General features: G+C 35.2%; 3 protein-coding genes across 4 annotated transcripts; 2 read left to right on the top strand and 1 right to left on the bottom strand.

Moving 5' to 3' along the window:
• The first annotated feature begins 371 nt into the window (after positions 1-371).
• On the top strand, positions 372-4,480 carry LOC124303182 (RNA-binding motif protein, X-linked 2). Of its 2 annotated transcripts, XM_046760076.1 has the most exons (4): positions 2,625-2,813; positions 3,054-3,206; positions 3,299-3,428; positions 3,503-4,480. In XM_046760076.1, exons 1-4 carry the CDS (start codon positions 2,800-2,802, stop codon positions 3,623-3,625), a joined length of 420 nt encoding a protein of 139 aa, XP_046616032.1. In that variant the 5' UTR covers positions 2,625-2,799; the 3' UTR covers positions 3,626-4,480. The 2 variants fall into 2 exon arrangements, with proteins under 2 accessions (XP_046616033.1, XP_046616032.1); XM_046760077.1 differs by lacking the exons at positions 2,625-2,813; positions 3,299-3,428; positions 3,503-4,480 and adding exons at positions 372-711; positions 817-1,024 and having other exon boundaries at positions 3,054-3,188.
• LOC124303178 (katanin p60 ATPase-containing subunit A-like 1) lies at positions 4,233-8,718 on the bottom strand. The gene is made up of 12 exons (XM_046760071.1): positions 8,584-8,718; positions 8,260-8,513; positions 7,304-7,592; positions 6,821-6,965; positions 6,461-6,605; positions 6,245-6,335; positions 6,024-6,145; positions 5,707-5,886; positions 5,457-5,599; positions 5,223-5,335; positions 5,015-5,141; positions 4,233-4,899 (listed from the first exon to the last, which is right to left on the bottom strand). Exons 3-12 carry the CDS (start codon positions 7,569-7,571, stop codon positions 4,701-4,703), a joined length of 1,533 nt encoding a protein of 510 aa, XP_046616027.1. The 5' UTR covers positions 7,572-7,592; positions 8,260-8,513; positions 8,584-8,718; the 3' UTR covers positions 4,233-4,700.
• Positions 6,826-22,909, top strand: LOC124303176 (uncharacterized). The gene is made up of 8 exons (XM_046760067.1): positions 6,826-6,989; positions 10,850-11,541; positions 11,621-11,810; positions 14,869-15,038; positions 18,437-18,753; positions 18,926-19,157; positions 19,248-19,440; positions 19,539-22,909. Exons 2-8 carry the CDS (start codon positions 10,999-11,001, stop codon positions 22,199-22,201), a joined length of 4,308 nt encoding a protein of 1,435 aa, XP_046616023.1. The 5' UTR covers positions 6,826-6,989; positions 10,850-10,998; the 3' UTR covers positions 22,202-22,909.
• The last annotated feature ends 372 nt before the right edge of the window (positions 22,910-23,281 follow it).

Below are 23,281 nucleotides of genomic sequence, written 5' to 3'. Positions count from 1 at the left end.
AATCCGCTTTTTATACTTCAGACCTGAGTTAAACCCGTTCGCTGAGTGACCATACGAAGAGATTTTCTTATCGATTGAAATTACCCTCATAATTCCTGCCCTTATTACGATTTTGCTAAGAACTGGTAAACGAAAACGTGAAACATGGTCAAGATGTTGGATGAATTCGAAATAGTAAGAAAATAAATTTTAACGCAATAGGTGTATCCACTATTTACTTTATTAATCGAGTGTTTCGCACTTCTACATCAGATGCAGGATCGAGAATTCATTTAATATTGTGATTTTAATTACCGACTGTTCAAATCTCCTCAATGATTGTCATGTTGAACACTCGGAGCGCTCGTTTCGTTGAACAAGAATATCACGAAGAATACATAACTGCGAGATTAGAGCGGCTGCGAGTTTTTAATTATATAAATGCAATCTGAAAGATCGCTGGCAAAAATTCATGATGCTGCTCGCCTATGGTAAAATTCGATGAGGAAATTTTGTTAGTTATTGCAACGTTTAGCGGACTAGTTACTTACAAAAATGAACATAACCTCACATGTGCAACGGGTGAAGTTTTTATACAAAACTATCCTGAAACTTCACCGCGGCTTACCGTTGGAAATTCAACCTCTGGGCAATAATTACGTCCGCGATGAATTTAGGCGGCATAAAAATTGCAACCCTGCAGAGGCTCAAGTTTTCATGACAGAGTGGGCTGCAAGTATCCTCAATGCAATATATCTGGCTGTGTTTGATCACTCGATTTAAAATTACACCGCTATTTATACCTTTGCAATTGAATAAAGAAATGATGTATTTCAGGATTATGCTACAAAACTTGCCGAGCAACTGGGACTTAGAGGACCACAGCAAGCCAAAAAATTAGGTATAGATTTGGACCAGGATGCAATTGAGAAAATGAGAGATGAGCAAATACAGCAACTCTATGAATTGATGATGACGGCAACTGGAAAACACGTTGAAAAGAGTGATGATACTTAATCATAGGTGCACTGGGTTGTTACCCTCTGTAAGTGTAGTATATATAAAATGTCTAGTAATCCTGGATATTGTCAAGTTCCTGAAAATGTGGCCTGACTTTATAAAATATTAAAGTAATATCATATGCATTTTAGAATTTTTCAGGAATCACATATTCTGGAACTGTATGCATGTTCTCATCCATACTTATTTATCCATTTCACACTCACATACTCCAAATCTGGTTAATTCAAAGAAATTGACAACAAGCTACATAATGTTGCTTCAAACGTAGTTGTATTTTTGTTGAATTATTCAACTATTTATGTTAAATTTTGAAATATTTAGAAAACCACTCAATTCATTTCCAGATATCCTTGTTAAAATCCTGACTTTCACTACGTTTAATGTATTTTATTTTGTAATGTGTCAGATTGATAAATGTCATTAGTTGTAAATTAATTCACTATGAAATAGTCAAATTAATCATCACATAGTCATCTTCAATATAGATAAAATTAATGCCATAAGGATTACGTGTTATGGTTACTTTTAATGCATCAACAATCGTAACAAGCTCATTCACAAACCATCTAATTGCATGTAGAATTTCACACGACTTGTTATGAAATTTCAACGATCACTGCAAATTCAAAATTATATTACAATATTTAAGAAATTAAGTGATTCTTCACGTTCCTCTAAAGTTAATTACTGTATTATCAAGTCACACATCATGTCAACATATGTATCAAACCAGCCTCTCACGATCAGTTTACTGATCATTATCTACTACTTATATGCTGTATACACACAAATCAATGTAGCTTCAGCTATAAAAGTACCTGTTGTTCGTTGCTCAGTCAAACTGGACAACGTGAACTTGGTTGTTATTTAATGAAAAATGTCAAATGCATAAGAAAAAATGTCAATGTGTCCAAATGTTACAAGAACGAGAGAAACTTAAAACAATATTTATCTCCAATGATAGATCAGGCATAAAAAATATTAATTACCAACATGTCTGACCATAATTATAATTTATTCTTAAAAAGCTTAGATAAAACGAGTGATAAACGTGTTAAAGTTGTTTCAAAAATATATCAACATGTAATCAAGAATTATGAGCAATATGTTTCCCTTCGAAAGTTCGATCATAAACACGGTTTAGAATACTTGCTAACTTGATATCACTGTATTATTATAATTAAAATATCTGTATTTTCATTCGTGAATCTTTTAATAAAGATCACCGATAAGTAGATTAATACAATTCGAAATTGTGCTTGGACAAAAATGGAAAATACCATCACAGCTACTTGACTTGGAAATATTTCATCACAGTGACAAGTATGGAAGCACATCGTAATTCGTTAGTTTCAACTCAGTCGCATAGAACCATAAAAAGCTTAAAATAACGGAAAAATTAATTAAAGTATCACTTCAACTTTTACTAGGTTTTGATACTTTCAAATTTAATCCACAAAATTCGAATGCTGAGAAACTGAGTAAATTTGGAACCTTTTTCCGTAAGGAATGTCATGTTTTACCTCCAACACTTTATTATAAATTCCCTATATACGTGAAACATCTATAGATAGCTAAAGACGATTGTCTGGTTAATATGTTAAAAAAAAAAGTATAACTCGTAACCAGTTCCTTTATTAAATGGGCTACTTGATCGATTATCAAAATTCCCCGCATCTTCGGACCATGGACTTGATGCTTCGTAATTCTAGACACCGCGATGCTCGTAGCAATAGCGATATAAATTTCGACGTATATTAATGTTCAACAAGACTGTAGTATTTCCCTTGATCGGCCATGAACCCCTTAACGTGAGTTTCGTTCATTTAATTACGCATCATCTGATTTTACATTCGCTATCATTTCTTTCACGCGTTTCGTGTGACGCAAAGTATTTATTTAGTATCGAAAATAACCTAACCTAATGTATTCTAACCTATCCTAATAGTAAACAACAAAGTTGAGTTTGAGACGCAGTAATTTTTAAATTTGAGTATGTCTAATGTCTATTGCCACTATTCCAATTCATTTTAGTATAATTGATTTTTCAGGAATGTAAAAAACATAACGAAGTTAGGTGAGCAAGAACTAGTACGCAACAGTAAATCTTCATGGCACGACAAGTACAAAGACAGTGCTTGGATATTCGTTGGAGGCCTACCGTATGATTTGACAGAGGGAGATGTTATTACAATATTTTCCCAGTAAGTTGAATATTTCTACATTAGAATCATTAAATATTTAATAGCGGTATAAATCTTCAAGCAAGAATAAAGGCTCTTGCTTTTGTCAACAGGTATGGTGAAATCGTAAACATCAACCTCGTCAGGGACAAGGACACTGGCAAACCAAAAGGGTTTGGTTTTATTTGTTACGAGGATCAGAGGAGCACCATACTCGCTGTAGATAACTTCAATGGCACAAAGGTGTGCACTTCAGTGCTTTACTAGTTTATTCATTTTTGAAGCCTTCAAAAAGACTAATATGCCTCTATTTTCAGGTCCTGGGTCGAATTTTGAGAGTCGATCACGTGGAGAAGTACAAAGTGCCAAAAGAATCGAAAAATACTGATGAACATACAAAAAAACTGCAGAATCAAGGCTGTGCACCAATACGAAAATGATAAAATAGTTTTAAATGAGTAAACACACAGCTCTTTGAATTTAAATCGATGTTACGTAGGCAACTGATCAGTTTCAAGCAGGGAAAACAGCTAAGCGATAAGAAAGGGCTTGCCGATTATGTACAGAATTCGCAATTTCCATAAATTGCCAATTTCCTATTGACACATAAAAAGTACTTTGATCGTTGTCGATTATAAACTGTGATTAAAATACTTATAGCTTATTTACTCTCTCGAAAGAGTAGATAATCGTATTTTGCATGACACTGAACACTGAAGAAAATCTTGTATAATACATTTGATTTATTAAATTCTACTACCTGTAGTTAAATGTAAATAACAGTTTTAACAAGAATTGTCTTATGGCTCATGTATTACGTTTCTTACAACTTGATTAGAGAAATTTAGTATTTTTTTAATGTGGCAGTTTAAGCGCATCTGATTATTACCAAAAATATTCTATTTGTTATAGTTGGTGTAAAAAAATTGTAATGTATTTAAAAATGGATGCACGTAGGGGTATTATTCCTGAGATATTTCAGACTACGTTCATTATCTTGATTATACCGTATTGTTTTGAATATGAGCCAAGGTTTTTTGTCGTTGACAGTACCCGCCAAAATCATCCTCATGTTGTACGCGGATCCGTCTTATGTGCGGGTAACTAAGAAAAACACCCTGAAATAATGTATCAGAATTTTGGGTCATCTTATACTTGGAAGAATACGGTACTTGCTACACAACACTCAAATGTTTGTCCTAATTAAAACAGAATTTCAACCAATTTACAGTCGCAAATCACACATTCCTGTAAGTTGAGTACCAAACCATGCACAGGATTTCACTTGTAACGTCGCACAGTTCAAAAATAAATATTTAATTTTCTGGTAACGACTCAAAATTTAAACATAGGCACTAAATAATAATCTATTTTTTTCTGTTATAAAATTTGAACGATCAAACATAAATGTGATAGGTACATGTAAAAAATATTCTAACAATACTCATTAGTCGTTACGATGTCCGTGTTAGGTAGTTAATTTATACTATATTTTCATTTTTTGTATAAGGATTATCAAGATGATCCAAATTCATTCATCCACTTCTCATATTTCTCAAGATCCTCTTGCGACACACTTTTGTTGCATTTCTCAACAGCTTCTTCAAAATCTAGCACAGACACAGGCAGGTCGAGCTCTTCTTTAGGTAACTGCCTAATTTGATCTGCCCTTAGACCAGCAATTTTTCTGCGCATGGACATCATAGACGCATCTCTGAGCCCAAATATTAAAAACCATTAATCGTGCTATACAATTACAGACTGTTGCAGGTGTTATAAATTTTGATCTCAAGCTCGATGACAGCTGACAAGCTGGAAAATTACTTTACCTGCAAACATTGGTTATATCTGCGCCTGAATAGCCTTCGAGTTTTTTGGCAATGTCAGTCAAATTTACTTCTGGGTCTATTTTGACCTCGCGAAGATTTATCTTCAGCAAGGCTTCTCTACCTTCGTCTGCAAGTAAGAGTCAAAATAATTAGTTCGTACATATTAATAAATGATTTTTTGTACTCAATTCCTTCTCTTAGATCTTACTGTTAGGCAGAGGTATGTAAATGCGTTTCTCTAATCGCCGTCGTAGTGCTTCATCTATATCCCAAGGAAAGTTTGTAGCGGCAAGTACCATCACAACTTTGCTCGGATCTTCACTGAAAATAACACCTAATGTAATTTAAATATGCTTGAATATATTTTTATGTAAATTTCTCATACTCAGAGGTCAGAATCATAGTCTCTATACCTATGTCGTAAGTTATACAAAATAAATACCTGTTCGAATTGACTCCGTCCATTTGTACAAGGAGTTCAGACTTTACACGACGAGATGCTTCATGTTCAGATTCCGAGCCCCTTCTTGAACACAGTGAGTCTATCTCGTCAATGAATATGGTACTAGGAGCGTAAAATCTGGCCTGTTTTAAAGCAGTTTTCAATTTAGAGTTGTTTTTATGAAATTACGTGAATTTTGTGAATTTGGCTTGTGTCAGTTTTCTCAACTACAGTAGCACTACACCCTTACCATTTCAAAAAGTAAGCGTACTAATTTCTCTGACTCTCCTCTGTATTTTGATGTTAACGTTGATGAAGAGACATTGAAAAATGTTGTTCCACATTCTGTGGCCACAGCCTTTGCAAGCATTGTTTTTCCTGTACCAGGCGGGCCAACCATTAGCACACCTTTCCAAGGCCTTCGTATTCCCTGTAAAAGTGTATGTGTATCTCTGATAAATTCATATTATTCATATTACTTTTTCCTCTACAATAATTTTAGGTACTGATATTTACTTTTTCTGTTTCAGAGTATGTGATAAATATTCATTGCAGAAATAAACATACTTTGAAGAAGTCTGGCATCCACATTGGCAAGACAACAGCTTCTTCCAGCAATCGCTTTGCCTCATAAAGATCTGCTATGTCGTCCCAGTGAATGTTTGGATTCTTTTGTACAATATCTCGTTCTATATAAAAAGTTTTCAAGTTAACATGTTGAAGATCAAATGGTAAGGTAAAAAAGCAAATTATCGTACAACTTTTACTGCTCTCTACTCTGTACTTACCGAGCATGTCTACAAGATCTCTGTCATTTCCAGCTGGCTCAAATTTGCGGTCTTCCACTTCAACTTCTTTTTTCTCAGAGTCACTTTTATCCTAAAAAATTGGGGTCAAAGAATATTCAAACATTTATTATAAAATACAAATACTCAAATGCGTAAATGCAATGCAAAATAAATGTAATTGCTTTCTACTTTGTTAGGTCAACATAAGTTTTTCACCTTAACAGAGTCATCTTTCTTGGTCGGTCTTTTATCGTCTTTTTTAGAATTAGTTTTGCTTTCTTGTTTTTTCCCAGGTGGAATCGAGGATTTACGAACATTTGAGCGAATTGATTGTTTTTGATTTTTTTGAGGCCGAGCATTTCTACAAAGATAAAAACAGATAGCATTTTACGGCGTTTGTACAAATGTAGTGTGAAATATCTTAGAAATGCTACTTCTACGTCCATCCATTTTTAAATATATTACAACAATTTTCCTACACCAGCTGTAACAAATAGGATATTTTTGGTAATTATCAGATGCGCTTAAACTGCCACATTGTATTACAAAATTCTCAAATACCATTAATAAACTTACTTTTGTTCTGCAGGAGTCAAAGGAGGCCAGACGTCAGGATCTCTTGGTGGTGCAGATGGCCACATACTAGGTTCACGAAGTTCACCGAAAGTCCACGAAGTTGGATCCCGTGTAGGCTCTTCGAAAGTCGATAAACAAGATGATCCTACAATAAATTCACAAAATACGGGTAAGTAAGGTCAGTTATTTTTAAAGATTAAAAAAATTCCATAATAATTACAAGTTTTGAAACACAAAACTGTGTGCATTTCTAAATGAATCTTGTACATCAAAAAGATTTATTCTTTCAGAATTATTCATAGTGAAAGCACAAGTGTGATACTTAATATTGGAACAGGATTTTGCTAACTGCAGAATCTTGTTTTTTATTCTGAAGGATGTACTAAAATTTTTGTTCGATATTAAAATGGCGTTTTAAAATTTATGAACTTTCGTATAAGTCAAGTTAACATAATCCGGAATCTTGAATGAAAGAAACCATACCTCCGACTAATCTTTCTCCATGAGTATCAATTTTAAAAAGCTGTAAGGTGTTTGAAGTTGCTTTAACTTTTTCAAACTCTTGAGCGATTTGATGCTGCACAACTTGCCATTTCCCTTTGCGAGTCGTGTCACCTATCGTAGTGAGAAGCCTATGTATCTGCTGAATGACACCTTGGTAATATACACCGGATGTGTCATAATTTCCCATCAAAGCCATTTCCCTAGCTAGTTTTGTGTTTTCGCATATCTCACTTATAGAAACTGACATTATTGCAGCCTGTTCAAGATTCTGAAAATAGTAAAGTTGAGTTAAAAAACTAAAGAAACAAAAAAATAAGGTCGATCTTGAAAAAATATCGCTTGTTTCGAATTTAGTTTTCCTCTGTAGACGAAAGAATTTAAATAGTTCATTTTTACTCCATACTTAAAAATGATCATTACTAATGATCAAATTGCATTGAATCTTGCAAACAAAAAAGAAAAAACTATTGAAGTAACTAGAAAACCTAAAGCATGTATGTTTCAGCCTTACTAAAGTTACAATAAATCCTTCTAGATTCCAGGAAAAAGTAGCAATTTATTTAGATCAATGAGGAAAATGACTTGATACTATCTCTCGGATGTGTTTCTGAATATTTTCAGAATATCTAAGCATCAAACATAATTTATCCGTGCACCGCCTACACAAATCTCATTCCTTATGTACAGGCATTTTTAAGTTTATGATAAGCAGTAGCCAAATTGATTGCGAACGAGGGAAAGGATCTTGTATAACTCGAATAAAGCTACACTGACAGTGTTTCATATATTGGCTAACCATGTCACTCATCAAGAATAAACTTTTGCATCTACTCAAAGGTTTTCTATTATTTATTTAAATTGAATCCATCTTATGGAAAGAAAGGTCAGTATGGAATAATCAGTGTGAGGTTAGACTGGAGAAATTATTTATTTACCTAAGTGGAAAAATTCTGTGATAACTTAGGATGGTTTTCCCCGATCGGATATTGATCAAGCGCTTTTTTTATCACGCTAAGACCGGGCTAAAGTCTTGGTGATAAACGCAATCCTAGCTCCCACGGTTGCGTCGAGTGATGTGACGTCATTTTTTTCTTGATTCGACCATTTAAAGATACGAATATGGCCGCCGGCACTTCAGTCACCTTTCTCTTCACCAGAGCTCCATAGTCCACTTTGTAACTGTTACCCGCTGCGGATGGGACATTGATTTTCAGGTTATTACAGTCTCTCGATTTCCTCTCTTTTCAAGCGTTATTTACGTGTTAATTGATGTGTGCTTTAACTGCAATTTCGTGGGATTCTAGTCGATGGAGAACTGGTTGAAGCAATTTTCGGATGATTTTATATGAAAAATTAAAGTTCCAGCTAGTGGTGTTTGAGGTTACGTTTGCGTGTTGAAAGTTACTTTACGCGAGCGAGACACGGACGCAGCTAAGTCGTACTGCGCATGCGTGACTCGTCGTCTCGGTTATTCTTCGCAGCGAACTGCTCACTTATCGCTGGAAAATTGATCCCACTTTTGGGATGCGGCCTCGGCAGAGTTCGGTCTCCTTCCCTCTTACTTCGTGCCTTTTTCGCTCAACGGAAGTGGGAGTATGTTGTTTAATATATCGATAGTGATTCAACATGGCGCCTAGGAGAAATTGATTATACTCAGTGATACACTGTTCCCTTGGTTGCAACGTTGCAAGTAATGTGTAACGGTTCTCCTTAAGCGTGAATTGGGTGGTCATTTTTAACATACATTATCGCGTTAAAAAAGTAAGCTTCAACTAGGGTACATTTAACGACGCATTCCAATCTAAGGGCGCAACGCGATGGCTGGTGAGTTTCCATTTAACGATTTTATAATAGACGTTCCTGCGATTACATAGTAACTTCGCTTGGTATCTGACAACGATTTCTCATTCCAAAGCTACGCCCACGTTTTTTTTGTTTGTTGTTTTTCTTATATTACGATATAAAACTACGCGAACGTCTCATTTTCGTGTGATACGTAGATAATCCTTTATGCTACACGACTCCCATTGACCCTTGAACCTGTCAATCTTTCTAGCGATGATGCTGATGCTCTTTTGCCCAATTCTTTATTTGTTACAATCTCTAATGACTATCCTCATTTTTTTTATCAATCAAAGTGAAGATTCGTAATCAGCAGGTTATGATTGATTAAATCAATCTAATTATAAATTTAATTTAGCAAAATAGTTGTAAACTTCTTGAGAGGCTTGATAGTTGTTCATTACTTATGCAGTTTAAATTTTATGCTAACAAGTTGTTACTAAAGCTGATTTTTTGTCAACATCTTTTTCACCAGTGCTTGGATGATTTTATCGATAGTTACTGACATAAGAGAAGGTCTGTCATCTGCATAGTAATTTGTTTCATTTTAAGATTTAATTAGGTTGAATTTCGCAGCATCATTGTAACGGTGCATTTTTATAAAAATATGTTGTTTTATAACTTTAAAATTTTCTGGAATTCAGTAAACTGTAATACAGCATGAAGAAACTCAGATTTGGTAAATACAAGTTACGTCGGTTATTCTTAAGCTGCAAAATGATGAGTCTTATCACAATTTTTCGTTGCTTTAAGATTACTAATTTCAATCACAAGATTTGATGCTTCATAGTGTTGAGAATTTGTATTTTATAACGAAAAATGATGTATTATATACAACTTAGTTAATGAGTCTAGCAAAATTGATTTCGAACCACGTTTATTTTTTTCTTTCCTTCTACAATCACGTATTTCCAGATTTGGCTTTCTTTTTATCTTGGTTCAAAATTGCAATCGTTATTAAAACAAGATAGCTGTCGAAAACAGAATTTTCAGATGAATTAGAAAAAATGTGTCTAAACGTTATCATAGTATTTAAAACATGTACGATCTTCCAAAGTTCTTTATGGGATAATATTTGCATTTAAACTAGGTGAAAATGTTGACTTGATTCAAAGAGAAGGAGAATAAATTTCAAATTACACTCTTTTTACAAATTTGAGATTTATATGTAGTCGACATTTTCCTGGTATATGTAAGATAATTCTGTTCTCATTACTCATTTTGATGACAGAAACTCCTATGACAACATTAATCTTTCGGTTTCTTGGCATTTTTTCAAAAATATTGCAAATCTTCCAGCACAAAAGCAGCCAGTGCTATAATTATGGTGAAATCAGCTCAAGTCCCAGTGTAGCGGTGTTTTGCATAAAAAGATTCTCCATATTTATGCAGCATGTACGAATAGCTGAAAAAGAAAGTTTTATTTATATTTTATTTTCCAAAGATTATGAATGAAGCGTCATGAGTGTAACTCAAATTCGAATGTATGTCATATCATGTAAAACTTGTTTCAAGATGTTTATTTAGGAAATCTGATACCATTTTTGCAAACTATTCAGAAGATCACAATATTAAAATTTTTAGTAAAATGATCTAAAAAAAGTATTTGGTTTGAAAAGTCAGAACTATTATGAAATTTTTATGATGAATGATGTAAAACTGACAAATCAATATTTCCAACAGATACAGAAAAAGTAGCGCTTTTTGAAGGAGAGGAGTTTGAAGTAGTAGACGAGTGCATTGATGATGATGAAACAGCGTCATTTAAGGAATCATCAAAAGTTACAGCGGCTAAGTCTATCGAAGCACCCAAGAGCACTGACAATGTACCAATGCAAAGTACAAAAGAGTCGAAGACTAAGACTGCCGAAGAATTGAAATCTGCTGATAGCTTGGAAACGAAAGAACCTTCTAAAACCTTAGATCCACTCCAACAAAAGAAATTATTGACTGAAAAGCGACTTTCACTGACACAACAAAACGCCCGTCTTCGAAAGCCGATCGACTTTACAGCTGATATTTCTATGGATCAATTAGACGTGTCGGGAGAGTATATGACTGATGAAGAAATAATGAATCATCTTGATGAGATAGAAAACATCGTGCTAGATGGAACGGAGTTTGAGCTTCAGGATGACGTTGATTCAACCAATGCAACTTCAAATATATCCGAAGTAAATGTGCAGAAGAACAAAGCAACGGAAGATCGATCCAAACAGCCAGAAAACAAGCAATCAGAAGAGATGAAGACTACGAGCAAAAAAGATGACAAAACAGAGGAGCCAAGTGAAGTCACAGCTGAAAAAATGGAAGAGAAACCTCAGACTGTGGAATCGGAATCCAAAGATTCTGGTGTAGATTGGTACGAGAAAAAGGTATGCCTTTGCTTTTGTGATCATTGATTTCAAGTGAATTCATTGTTACCGAATATCGTCAATATGTAAATGTTTTCAGTTGGAAACAAAAGTTGCAACGGTAAAAGATCGATTGTCAAAATTAGCCCGTGTCCTTGAATTTTCTTATCCGCGGTATAAAGGGTATCTAGACCGAAATGAAGCTATCACTGGAACCCCCGTTTGTCGATTGGACCAACCTCGACGATGCCTGCTAGAAAAACCTCACATCAATCGGTGGAAATTCGTGTGTAAGTAGGCATTTAAAATTCTGCTTGAACATTGAAATCACTCTAAACAAGGAAGGTAATTCTATTTTCATACAGTTTATTTGTTCAACTTATGCATTTCAAACTGCATTCGAAATGAAAATATTGTTTTCTGTTTATCTTAATCCAGTTATCGCAAAGATTTGTCATAGCATGGCTTAATGATTACTGAAAGTTCGAAATTCTCTGTGATTACATGAATTGCAATATTTACCAAACAGATAAACTTAACTCTATTCTGAAATTCTGTACATAATCGCTAGTTCAGAAAATCAAAGGTGATAACGTTACATCTAATACGTAATACAACGGTTTGCTTTTTTGTTTTGCTTTATCAGATTGTATTGATATTTGGAATTTTGATTCACTACCTAATTTATGTATAATTCACACGCAGCTATGGTGGAGTTTCTATCAATTTTTTCCTTGTTTTAATAAGAACATCGAGACTGAACTGTATTGTAATTCAAAATTACACGTGTGTTCAAAGCTGTTGAAATTGCGCTTTATCGGTGCCTTCTGTAATAGTTTGAAAAGGTTTTTGTATGTAAATTAAAATGTAGTTCTCTGACTTTAGTTGTTCATTTGTTTGATTATTATTAAAATGCATTGCAACAACCATCAACTTGAAATAAACAATTTCAAATTTTAATTCCAATTTTACAGCTAGATTCTGTTCTATTCGATATGATGATCTAATCAGTATCAATATCATGCGTTTTAAATAAAGTGCTGCTATTGCTGTTACCCGTATGTTTAAATAGTATGCTAGACAGTCGTCAGATTTCTTTTGGGACAACTATTTTGGGTTGTCCGATGCTGGTGCACTGTTTTGCAACGTTTGAACAACATACAAATATCAATTATCAATAACAATTTAAGTATTTTTCAGAAATTGCAAGTACCCTGCAATGTCTTTACATCGTAAAAACCATGTTACACATGTTTGACTGTGTAAAATCTGCTTTCTCAAATATGCGGAATTAACTAGCACACATGACGATATCAACATGGCCTATGAGTCATAACTCACCATGATATTACGAAACGTGATTAAATTATGTGGAATACATAATCGCATAAAGTACCATATATATTTGTACATGAACATATGTTGTGAGCAAGTATATGATTATTATCAACAAGAATTTGACTCGCAACTTGAGTTAACAAGTGAGATGTCTAAGAAGCTGCCAATCAGATCCATGGAAAAATAGATTCCAATTGAGAAAAAAAAAAAAAAAACAAACTGATGTGCTATGATTTCATAGACCAAAGTAATCACACATCTATTGTTACTGAATAATTTCAACAAATCTGGACTTGTTTTATGATTGATCTGGATGATTCAAGGAAAACACAATTATCCAAAAAAATTTGTGACAGCTTACTGGCAGTCCCATCTCTCTGCCATTGTGAGTAAGAAAATCATTTGCGTCAGTTCAAGATAGATGTAATGGTTCTATGGTGGTGAATATAAAACTGATCAAGGAAGAATTGGATCAGTAGAGAATGACATGACAAATGATATAAGTTATCCAGGAAGTTTTAAACATTTTTTTTTCCTGCCTACGATACATTTATACTGTTGCTAAAAGTGGCTAATTGGAAGTTGTGAAGATTTCAGTATCGGTGAACTCTTATTCTTCTTTACCACTACTATTTTTATCTTAAACCGTGTTCCGTTTTGTCATACAAACAATTTGTTTTATTTCCTGGATTTGTTATTTAAATCATTCGGCAAGCAATTAATATTGTTTTTGCAAATCCTATTAACAACAATTAGATGGTCGTTGATTATAAATATTTTGAGCTAAGCATGATTTGCAAGCCTTACGTGAAACCTGAAGTTTGTCGAAGTATTCACAGTTGGAACAGGTTTTGGACATGCCGTTGCAACTGTAAATGAGAAGAGTACGGGGTGCCCTACTGCGGAAACGTAACTGTTCTCCCAGAATGGGCAATGCAGAAAATGATTGATATCATCGGTAGTTGAAACCAGATTTCAGATGATAAATTAAACTGAAAAACTCTGTGACTACCATGTATTATATTATTTGATCCAGACAAATCCATTGCCGCAGCACATTCCCAAGTGAATGATGTGAGATATTTCTCATGGATATGAAACTCACTGCTTTTATGCGCATGACTCGAAAAGCTGCACTATGCCTTGAATTCACTATTTGTGAATTTAATGTTGGTATTCAAACCTTAACTGAAAGCAAATGGTATTTTGTACCTATCAAACTCATCTTTAGCATTTCAAGACACTTATTGCTAATTGCATATAATATAATTACATACATATCAACGGCAATAACTTTTGTTATTCAAAGATCGACATTGGTACTTCATAATAATAACTGTAACCAGTCATGGAATGCTGTGACATATCGATCGTTACAATCGGCTGATTTATTTACAGTATGATATTGTGGTTGTTCACAATAGTTAAATCTGTATCTAACCATTTTACGTTTTCTACTGTACGCTGCTTATTTGGTTATTTAGCTTAATTCTTCAGTACTTTTATTGCTTGAAAAAAAAATATACAAGTGAAGTTTAGTTATTACGCCTAGCAGATAAACTTCTTGCCACTATTCACAGTTGATCAAACCTAACAAAAACTGCAAATTAGTGAAGTTTAGGAAAAATAAGATTAACTTATATTTTGATAATATCACATTTGCTGAGCGTACAATCACTCAGGGAGCGACGTTTTATTCATTGTATTCAATGGTTAAATGGCATCAGCTTGCCACAGTGGCAGATATACGTATTTTCATTCGACGAATAATTAATGTTCTTTGATATATATTTAACGCTACTCTTAATATGTTTTAGGTGGAAACAACCAGTTAAAAGTTTTCTTTGAAGAAATAATTATATTTGCGTAAAAAGGATGTTTGAAAAATAATCTAGAAAATTCAGAGATCATGATTGAAATATGCTTTTAATTGAGGAAAATTGAAATTCTTTGCCATGTGATGGTAATATTACGTTTAATAAGATAAGAAATCTTATGTGACATGTTTAGGCAACAGAAAGCCTGTACAAGAGTCAACAGAGAAGCAAAACACTAACAAGGAGGAGACTCATTCGGGGAACAGTGGCTCTACAATGTGGCGGCTGACTCCAACCGGTGTATGGGATTCTGATACCGATAATTCTTCTCAATATCCGCCTTTTGTAATGAAAGCAGTCAAGGTACAATAATTTTTGCTACGTAAACGCAATATCGCCAGACGAATAACTTCCAAACGCTTGTATACTTCCATGTTTTCTCATCATGTGTTTACCAAGGGATGGGTGGAAATAAATCGGCAATAAACGTATCTTGGAAAAAAAACGTATAATTGACCAAAGACGAGTTCAAAAACGATCTACAACTTTGAATAGTTTCACATGAAACAAGCGCAATGAATAATTATTTGAGGATGAAATCAAAGCTGCAACCTCAACTGAAACGCTAGTGAAACTGATACACACTATCTTCGAAATAGCAAGGAAATTACTGCTGATAAGATGCAAGCTAAACCGAAATGGGATCCTTCTTAGATACGGCATATGAAATACCTGACAATAACTTTGTGATTTCAAGTGCAATGTTCCTGTTATGCAAACCAATTTACAAAATATGTTAGGAGGCCTATCACTCACTTGCGTTGCTCCGTGACCTGATATTGTGATGATGTGCAGGTCTTATCGAAGTTGAAATATCACCAAATGCCACATTCTGGTATTCTAAGCATATTATTTTCTTATCCACGCTGGACTGAACTGCAGGTTCAAGTTCCTTACTTCAAAATTCTGTATTTCATTATTATGGAATTGAAGTTGAGGATTACAGTCTAGAAAAAGTTCAAGATCGTACAGAACTGGAAAATAATCAAGCCAACGCTATTGCGTTGAGTAGCATATTGAAGAACACATCTGTAGTGCCTGGTTTCATGGATGGATTATCAAATCCAATTATGTTAGCAATATGCTGAGGTGTGAAGATATTTTACGTGATGCTGTATTCAAGGAAGAAAGAAGAATTCTACTATAATCAAAAAACATAACGCGTCGAATATGGTTTTTCATCATTTTAAACATCATGGCTTTAAATTTTTCGCCATGACTTCACACTCAAGACGAACACTAGTACGGATTGAGGATTACATATACTTATGCTACATCAAGGGAGCCAGTTCATATTCAAGACTTCTGTAACAACATCTTTACATATGCTGCATCCCGTTTTCTGATTGGGTTGCATTAAGAAGACATTTGCCAACCCTCAGAATGCAATGAGCTAACCTGTACTGTTACTTTTGTACAGAATCCAGTTAGCCATCTGCAGATGAGAAGATGAAAAATTGATATCATTTGCGTAATATTGCCAAGTTCTCATTAACACTTGTGAGGCGAAGAACTGTTTAGTCTACACAGAAAACGATCACACTCGCTATTTTGCAGCATTAGTATTTCAACACTACTGGACCATTTATTGGCTACAAAAACCATTGGAGTAGAAGATATTGAGAAAACTGTGTGCTGTATCATCGCAACTACATTTCAAGAACGTGATTGGTATATACCAACAAAAGTCTTTCAGCTGATCATTACTTAACATGTTGTGAAATGGATGTAAATGAACAAAGAGAAAATGTTTCCAAGCCCATTTTGCGCGAATGCCGCTTAATTTTTGTATCTCAGCAAAACTTTGCAGTAGAAAATTACGATTACCTTACCTGCAAAGAATGGTTTGGAGAATACCCAATGTTATCGTCTGTTTCTTGATAATAAGTATACATAAATGGCATATCTAACACAGAGTGAAAACGTAAGATCCATGATGATATCGTAACAGTTATTGCAAGAATATTCGAATACCCATCCGTCCCTTGAACTTGCAATCATCAACCAATGTGACGCAACTTTCGACAAATCTCAGCATCAGAATTTGGATCTTCTAGAGTAAATTGCATTCAAAACGCATGAATGATTAATTCGGTTTGGGGATTAAGAAGTTGAAACCGAACATAAGTCGCAATGCCGTACATGAGGAATATCTAGCTTATATGAATTCTGAATAATTCTGGATTGGAAGTTGGATGTTAATTTCTATATAATCACAATTTATTTTACGGAAAGTACGGATTGATTTGAATTAAAGCTCGTATGGAATGGAAGACAATCTAATACATGGAGTATTGTTTGTATAATATTCATATGATTCATCATACAACCCTATTGACTGAAAGAGCCTGAACGATCATCGTTTACATGGAAAGCTGGACTTACATTTATGCATTGTGATATAAAGGCTCATGAGTTATTACATATTTCCTAAATAACGATTCTCTTAATATCAAATTTGAGATTACCATGTTGGTATAGCTGATTCCGTTTTGGCAGGTTAAATAATTGTCGGAAAATAATTCACGAAAAAGTAACTGTTTCTAGTTCGGACAATCGATTATTGATCTGTAGTCAAACATATTTTTAACTCTAGATCGCACAGTAGAACACTCGAAAGGTTCTCGATAAATGAATCTTGTGTGATTTTTGTTTGTGCTTCATATTATATGGACTGATATCGCTGTTCCTAGCAGACAATTGAAAGCAAATCTAGTTGTCATTTTGTTGATTGCAAAATAGCACTTGATGAGTAACAGGTGCCAAAAATGATTTTATAGCCAAATTTAAATTATCGGTATTTCCAACAGTGGCTATGTTAATTGTACACAAGCATTTGAATTCTTCTGTCAAATATCTTAGACAGAAGATTTTCTTCAATGGCTTCGTAGTATGAAATTGTTAAACGTTATATCAGAAAAATAATTGTTGGCAAGAAATAATTTGTCTATCAAAGATTCAAAAAATACCTACACGTTTACGAAAATCCGTTTTGCAAAGTTGAGAAAACTTTCTAAATATGTTATTTACCATGTTTACTATATCAAATTGAAGTATGACATTGTCTGAAGTAGGCTTTGAAATTTCATGTATAAACTGTCTGCAAAACACGATATTTTATCATGGTTAAAAAAGTTGATCTTCAGTCATGTCCAGTTGAAAAATATAATTGAATTTGCATGTTCTCAGCAACTATTACTTCTTCATCAATTTGTTTTCTGTTACAAAAACTACTTTTGACAAAGAAGTTTCTACGAAATATCTGCTAAACAACAAGTGTAACACTGTGACAAACCCTCGATTGTTTCTTATTTCCTTTTTAAGATATTTCTATCATAATTACACAAGCTCCTGAAGACATAGCCTACCTTCCATAACTTTTGAGATATGTTTTATCTCTTTAGCATCATATTCTAGAATTCGTTAACATTCACATACCTTATTTTTTTTTGTTACAATGAAGTCCCTGGGTTTCAATGAAATAACTCGAATTATAACATCAATAACTCGAATTATAACATCAATAACAGAACGCAATCAAAAGTCACGAATTAATTTAATTTGGTGTAGAACAAGCAATTCAATGTAAATATTTCATCAGCCATTCAAGTTTGATGACTGCACATAGTAAACCTTATGGCATCAGAACAATTTTAATACTCCAGTCCTGTTTACCAAACAAATTTTTCATTTCTATTTAGGTGTTCGAAGACTTTCTTCAGACAACACAATCCGTTGATGAACAAGCTTCACAAACATCCAGTGAAATTGCCGTTGTTACTAATGAAGAGTCAAAGTCTGAAGACACCTCTACACGTAGTGATACAGATGAGAAAGAAACTGTCAAGCAAGAGTGGCTATGGCTTTTAGTTAGGTGTAATCGTGTTGATGAACTAATGCTCTTTGCAACTGGAAGAAACATTGGTCGTTCAACTATGGATGAGTTAAAACAGGTCTATGAAGTTGGCCCAGGCAAAGACTGCAAGGTCAAATCACTCTACTGCAAATCTGTTACAAAGTGAGTGATGCACTCGCCTATAAAACTATTTTTTTCCAACTTATTTTGTGAATATGTGACAGTGATTATGAGATTATTATTTTCGCCGGATATTTGACAATTTTGAAAGAGTATTAGCCTTTCTCTAAATCCAAGGTCAATCTATTTACTGAACTTTAACGGTATTTTTCAGAACTGGAGGTACAACGAATACCACTACAACATTTTTACTTGGGTCTGAAGCTTTAGATGAGGTTGTTGGTGGCATTAAAATACAATTGGCGCCCAAGACAAATTTCTGGTCGAATGCAGCAGGTGCAGAAAGTTTGGGAAATGCTGTTGCCGACTTGCTAGCACCTACATCTAGAACAACAGTTGTTGAAATAGGGTGTGGAACAGGCCTCATTGGGCTTATGCTTGCATCTGTGAGTGGGTCATGATTTATCATAAAAAATGCTATATGCTGATTGCTTTTTTACTTGTACGATGTTTATGATATAAATATTGCTTTATAGAAATGTCATCAAGTTATTGGACTTGATTCACCGTCTGAAGTAGAAGAAGCTGAAATGTCTAGCGAATTAAATGGCGTCAAAAATGCTTCATTTGTAATGGGTGAACCTGCCGAAGTGATGGCTACAATTGCTAAAGTATTGTCAAACTGTAAGGCTGCTGCGATTGTAAACACCAACACTAATATAGGCAGAGGTAATTTGAATTTTTTGCTATATTTCGATCTACGAATATCATATAATTTCTTCCAAGATTGTTGATTTTCAATTTGTATTTGTTTTTGAACTTTTCAGCCATTGAAGTAATGACGGATCTGCGGAAGATTCTGTCATTGAAGCGGCTCGTAATGGTAACAACTTTAACAAAGCAGTCTGTTCGCTCGATATTGGAGTTAACACGACCGGGTAATGGAAATCTTGGAAATCCTTTTATACCCATTCGCGCATGTGTTGTGGACACTTTACCAGTTGGGCCGCATTTCGAGGTTGTTATATTGATGGAACGTCGGTTGATAAACAAATTTCCACGGATTTGGGTAAATCCGGCTACTTCAGCATCGTTATCGCAAGAAAAATCAATCGCGGATAAAGGAGCAAAAACCTTGACTACCCAAGGTGCAAATAGTCCTGCTAAAAAAGCAAAAGTTCCCTTAAATAAGGTAGCAAAAATAGTCGAACCTCCTGTGAAGAAATATGTTGACAAGGTAGAACTTTTACCGAAGAAAGCTAAGTTTACTCCAGGTTTTACCAAAAAATCTCAATTCATGCCTCCGAAACAATTGAAGGAGACTCCATTACCACCACTCAAAAATAAATTCAAGCCAAAGAGAGTTCATTCTCCAGAGAGGCCGCATGTGCCTCCTAAAAAGTTTGCCCCTAGGTTCGAAAAAGGAAATTTCAAACCCTGGGCTGTCGGTAGAGTTTCTCCGGATTATAGAGTGCACGAAGATAGGCGAATTATGAATAAGTATGAAGATCCCGCACGAAGAAATTTCCCGTACAGAAATCGAAGCCCAATGATTAAGAAGGAACAAAAATCACGGGGATGGAGCGTAGAAAGCGTCGTGCCTCGCGGAAGTCCAGGTCGTGAGAAAAGATTTAGGGATCATAAGGATCAGTCTGACTTGCGGGAAAGATTATCTAGTAACCGTATAGAGCCTGAGATAATGGAAAAGGTTAAAAAACAGCAACAAATGCTCGACATGGCTAAGCAGAAGTTGAGCGGACCGGCTTCTACTGTAGATGTTGCTACAGCTAAGCAACTTCAGAATATGTTGAATATGGTGCTTGAACAGACAAATAAATTGCAGAGCCAACTACCGCGTTCTGTATGGGACCGTATTGCACCTCCTGAAAATGTCCCTAGCTCATCGAACGTGCAGATCCAGAATGATCCGCTACTGAAAGGTCGTTATGTTCAGGAAATGGGGACTCAAGATATACTAATCACAACAGCTAACAGAGAGTTTACGAAACCCGACGACTCAATGTCTAGGGGAAATTATGACAGATTCAACAATGTCGCACCCTCGAGGAATGCTATAATGGCATCTGGTTCGCAACAGGACTCTGGTGGAAATCGTTTCCAGAATACGGCACCTGACAGGTATCACGGTCGCGATGGGAATTTTAAACAACAGGAACAAGGAGGCCATTGGAAACAGATGGAGAAAAATCGGTGGGAACCTTTCCAGCCAATGAAAAAAAATTCACCCCCTATTAGGAAGCATATTTCACCCCCCAGGCATCAAATATCTGTAATGGGAAGACCCATATCACCTCGACGAATTGCGTCACCGATCAGACGACCTCTGTCGCCACCTAGACGCCAGATAACACCGCAAAGAAGACACATGTCACCGATACGACGTCAGTTGTCACCGCCAAGGCGTCAGATGTCTTCACCACGTCGACAAATATCCCCGCCAAGACGTCAGATATCGCCCAGACTTCAAATCTCTGAATCAAGACGTCAGATTTCACCATCCAGAAGGGCTATATCTCCTCCTAGACGCGTGTTGTCTCCTACCAGACGCCACATTTCACCTACAAGACGTCAGGTGTCACCGCAAAGAAGAATGGACGACGACTGGGACATACCGAGCAGAGGTGCAGTTGAGCAGAACACTTGGCAGAGACCCGCTGAAAGATTGCCTGAAAAAAGATGGCACGACGAGAGGCAGCAGCCTGTCACTTCTAATTGGGAACATCCTTCAGGTAATGATAGATATCGGAAATCTTTGAATCAGGACAAATGGGAATTGAAAGATGGTGGTCACGATGCGTCATGGAACAGCAGTGGTGGTAATGGTGATACATGGGCCAACAAACAGTCTGCAGCTGTCCCTAATAAAGATTTTAAAGAACATTGGCAACCAGCCACTGAAAACAGATGGCAAAACTCATCAGGAGGAGTGAACGGAGACAATTGGAATATTAAGGGGAAAGAAAGCTTCCCGAGACCATTGCCAAGAGAAGAGTGTAAGCCTGTCTGGGGTGACGGAGGGAAACCTAGATGGGGAGATCAGATAGGATCTACAAAGGATTCATGGGGGGGTCAAGCTGATAAAGAGGATTGGAACGATCTTCCAGATGATGCTAAGGATCCTTGGGGAGATGATGGTAACAATATCAGCAAAGATCGTTGGCCCAAGTACGAAAATAATCCAGGCCCATCCTCTGGATGGTCTAGGGAAAATCAGATAGGGGATACGTGGGGCAAGCCTAGTGATGCTTGGCAAAATAAATCTGGACCTGGTAACAAGTCCCAGTGGAATTCATCCCAGGGTGGTCCAGCTATGAATGACTCACGCTGGATACCAAACGACAGTACCAAAAAAGCTTCAGGAACCTGGCAAGGAAATTCGGGACTAAATAACAGTTGGCAACCACAAAATTATCCGGGATTTCAACAATCCAGATCTTACAATCCTGGTTCCTTCAAAGATCGACGTTAATCAGTCTTATTATAAATAATATTTCATTTAAAATTGTCAATATCAAGACATTGAAATATTACACTTCAATTTTCAGTTATAACTTGTCGATCTGGGTAAGCTGATGTATACGAAGCTTTGGAAATTCCACAGTTTTTATGGATTATATCTATAATCAATTGCTTCGTGTCATAGGTACTACATCGTAAAGTATATTAGTACCTACGATTCTTGCGGTTATGGCTAATTTGATTGATTTACGAAAATCATGGGATTATCCAGTTGGAACACTGAACTGTTATAATGCACTATTTTGTCGCGAAACCATGTTTAACACTATTGTTTTTCTTTCAAATAAGTTAGCATTAAACAGCACATAACAAAGTAGATTAAAATTTAGAAAAATGTTATTTTATACGTAATGATAAGAATCATATTCAATGGCTACTCTCAACCAGCAATTTTTGTACATTGACACGTGATTGTTTGTTTGTCACAGTACCGTAGTATAAAATATGAACGTACATGAATAATAATGAGAGAATATAGTCATTCATCATTGCAAGCTGTTCAGCGCTGGGGGAAAACCTGGTTATATAAAAATTGCATAGAACCACGGAGCGTTGTTTAAATGTGTCCGGGAAATTACAATAACGCGTGTTAAAGTAATATGTGCATACATTATCAGTAAAGAAATGAAAAAAAAATATAGAAAAAGACAATACTGACCACACTGTGAAGTGGTAAGTAGGTATTTGTCTAGGAAACCAATGATTTTAGATTTCTGAATAGCTGGATATTCTAAAACTAATTACTCGATTACATTACGGATCAATATCCGCAAGGCATGAATGTCTATAGTTTAATGTCATTTGAACATATATTCCTATACATACATAATACATTCGTTTCCTTTTTTTCTATGTAATTATTGTACGGTTATCGACTTGTCAATTTAAACATTTAAGTTTAGCTTATTGCTCGAATAAATAATAAACAAATAACTCTACAAAGGATAAGTTATATGCATAATGTACAACTCTATTAACAATATAGCAGATCGCAGTAATTTTAATCAAGTGATGTACACAAATAATTGAG

This window comes from Neodiprion virginianus, chromosome 4, assembly GCF_021901495.1.
Source record: "Neodiprion virginianus isolate iyNeoVirg1 chromosome 4, iyNeoVirg1.1, whole genome shotgun sequence".
Taxonomy (NCBI): Eukaryota; Metazoa; Arthropoda; class Insecta; order Hymenoptera; family Diprionidae; genus Neodiprion; species Neodiprion virginianus.
Note: the sequence above shows the minus strand (reverse complement) of the source record. Positions and strands in the feature narration are given on the sequence as shown.

What these genes read in the sequence shown, in the direction of transcription:
- LOC124303182 (XM_046760076.1), top strand. An exon ending in GTTATTACAATATTTTCCCA is followed by an intron (nt 3,207 to 3,298) that starts GTAAGTTGAATA and finishes TTTTGTCAACAG; the next exon opens with GTATGGTGAAATCGTAAACA. An exon ending in ATAACTTCAATGGCACAAAG is followed by an intron (nt 3,429 to 3,502) that starts GTGTGCACTTCA and finishes CTCTATTTTCAG; the next exon opens with GTCCTGGGTCGAATTTTGAG.
- LOC124303178 (XM_046760071.1), bottom strand. Translation starts at nt 7,571, where the DNA reads ATGTCAGTTTCTATAAGTGAGATATGCGAAAACACAAAACTAGCTAGG. An exon ending in AGATCTTGTAGACATGCTCG is followed by an intron (nt 6,146 to 6,244) that starts GTAAGTACAGAG and finishes CTTTTTATATAG; the next exon opens with AACGAGATATTGTACAAAAG. An exon ending in GGATGCCAGACTTCTTCAAA is followed by an intron (nt 5,887 to 6,023) that starts GTATGTTTATTT and finishes ACACTTTTACAG; the next exon opens with GGAATACGAAGGCCTTGGAA.
- LOC124303176 (XM_046760067.1), top strand. Translation starts at nt 10,999, where the DNA reads ATGCAAAGTACAAAAGAGTCGAAGACTAAGACTGCCGAAGAATTGAAA. An exon ending in CAATCGGTGGAAATTCGTGT is followed by an intron (nt 11,811 to 14,868) that starts GTAAGTAGGCAT and finishes TGACATGTTTAG; the next exon opens with GCAACAGAAAGCCTGTACAA. An exon ending in TTGTAATGAAAGCAGTCAAG is followed by an intron (nt 15,039 to 18,436) that starts GTACAATAATTT and finishes ATTTCTATTTAG; the next exon opens with GTGTTCGAAGACTTTCTTCA.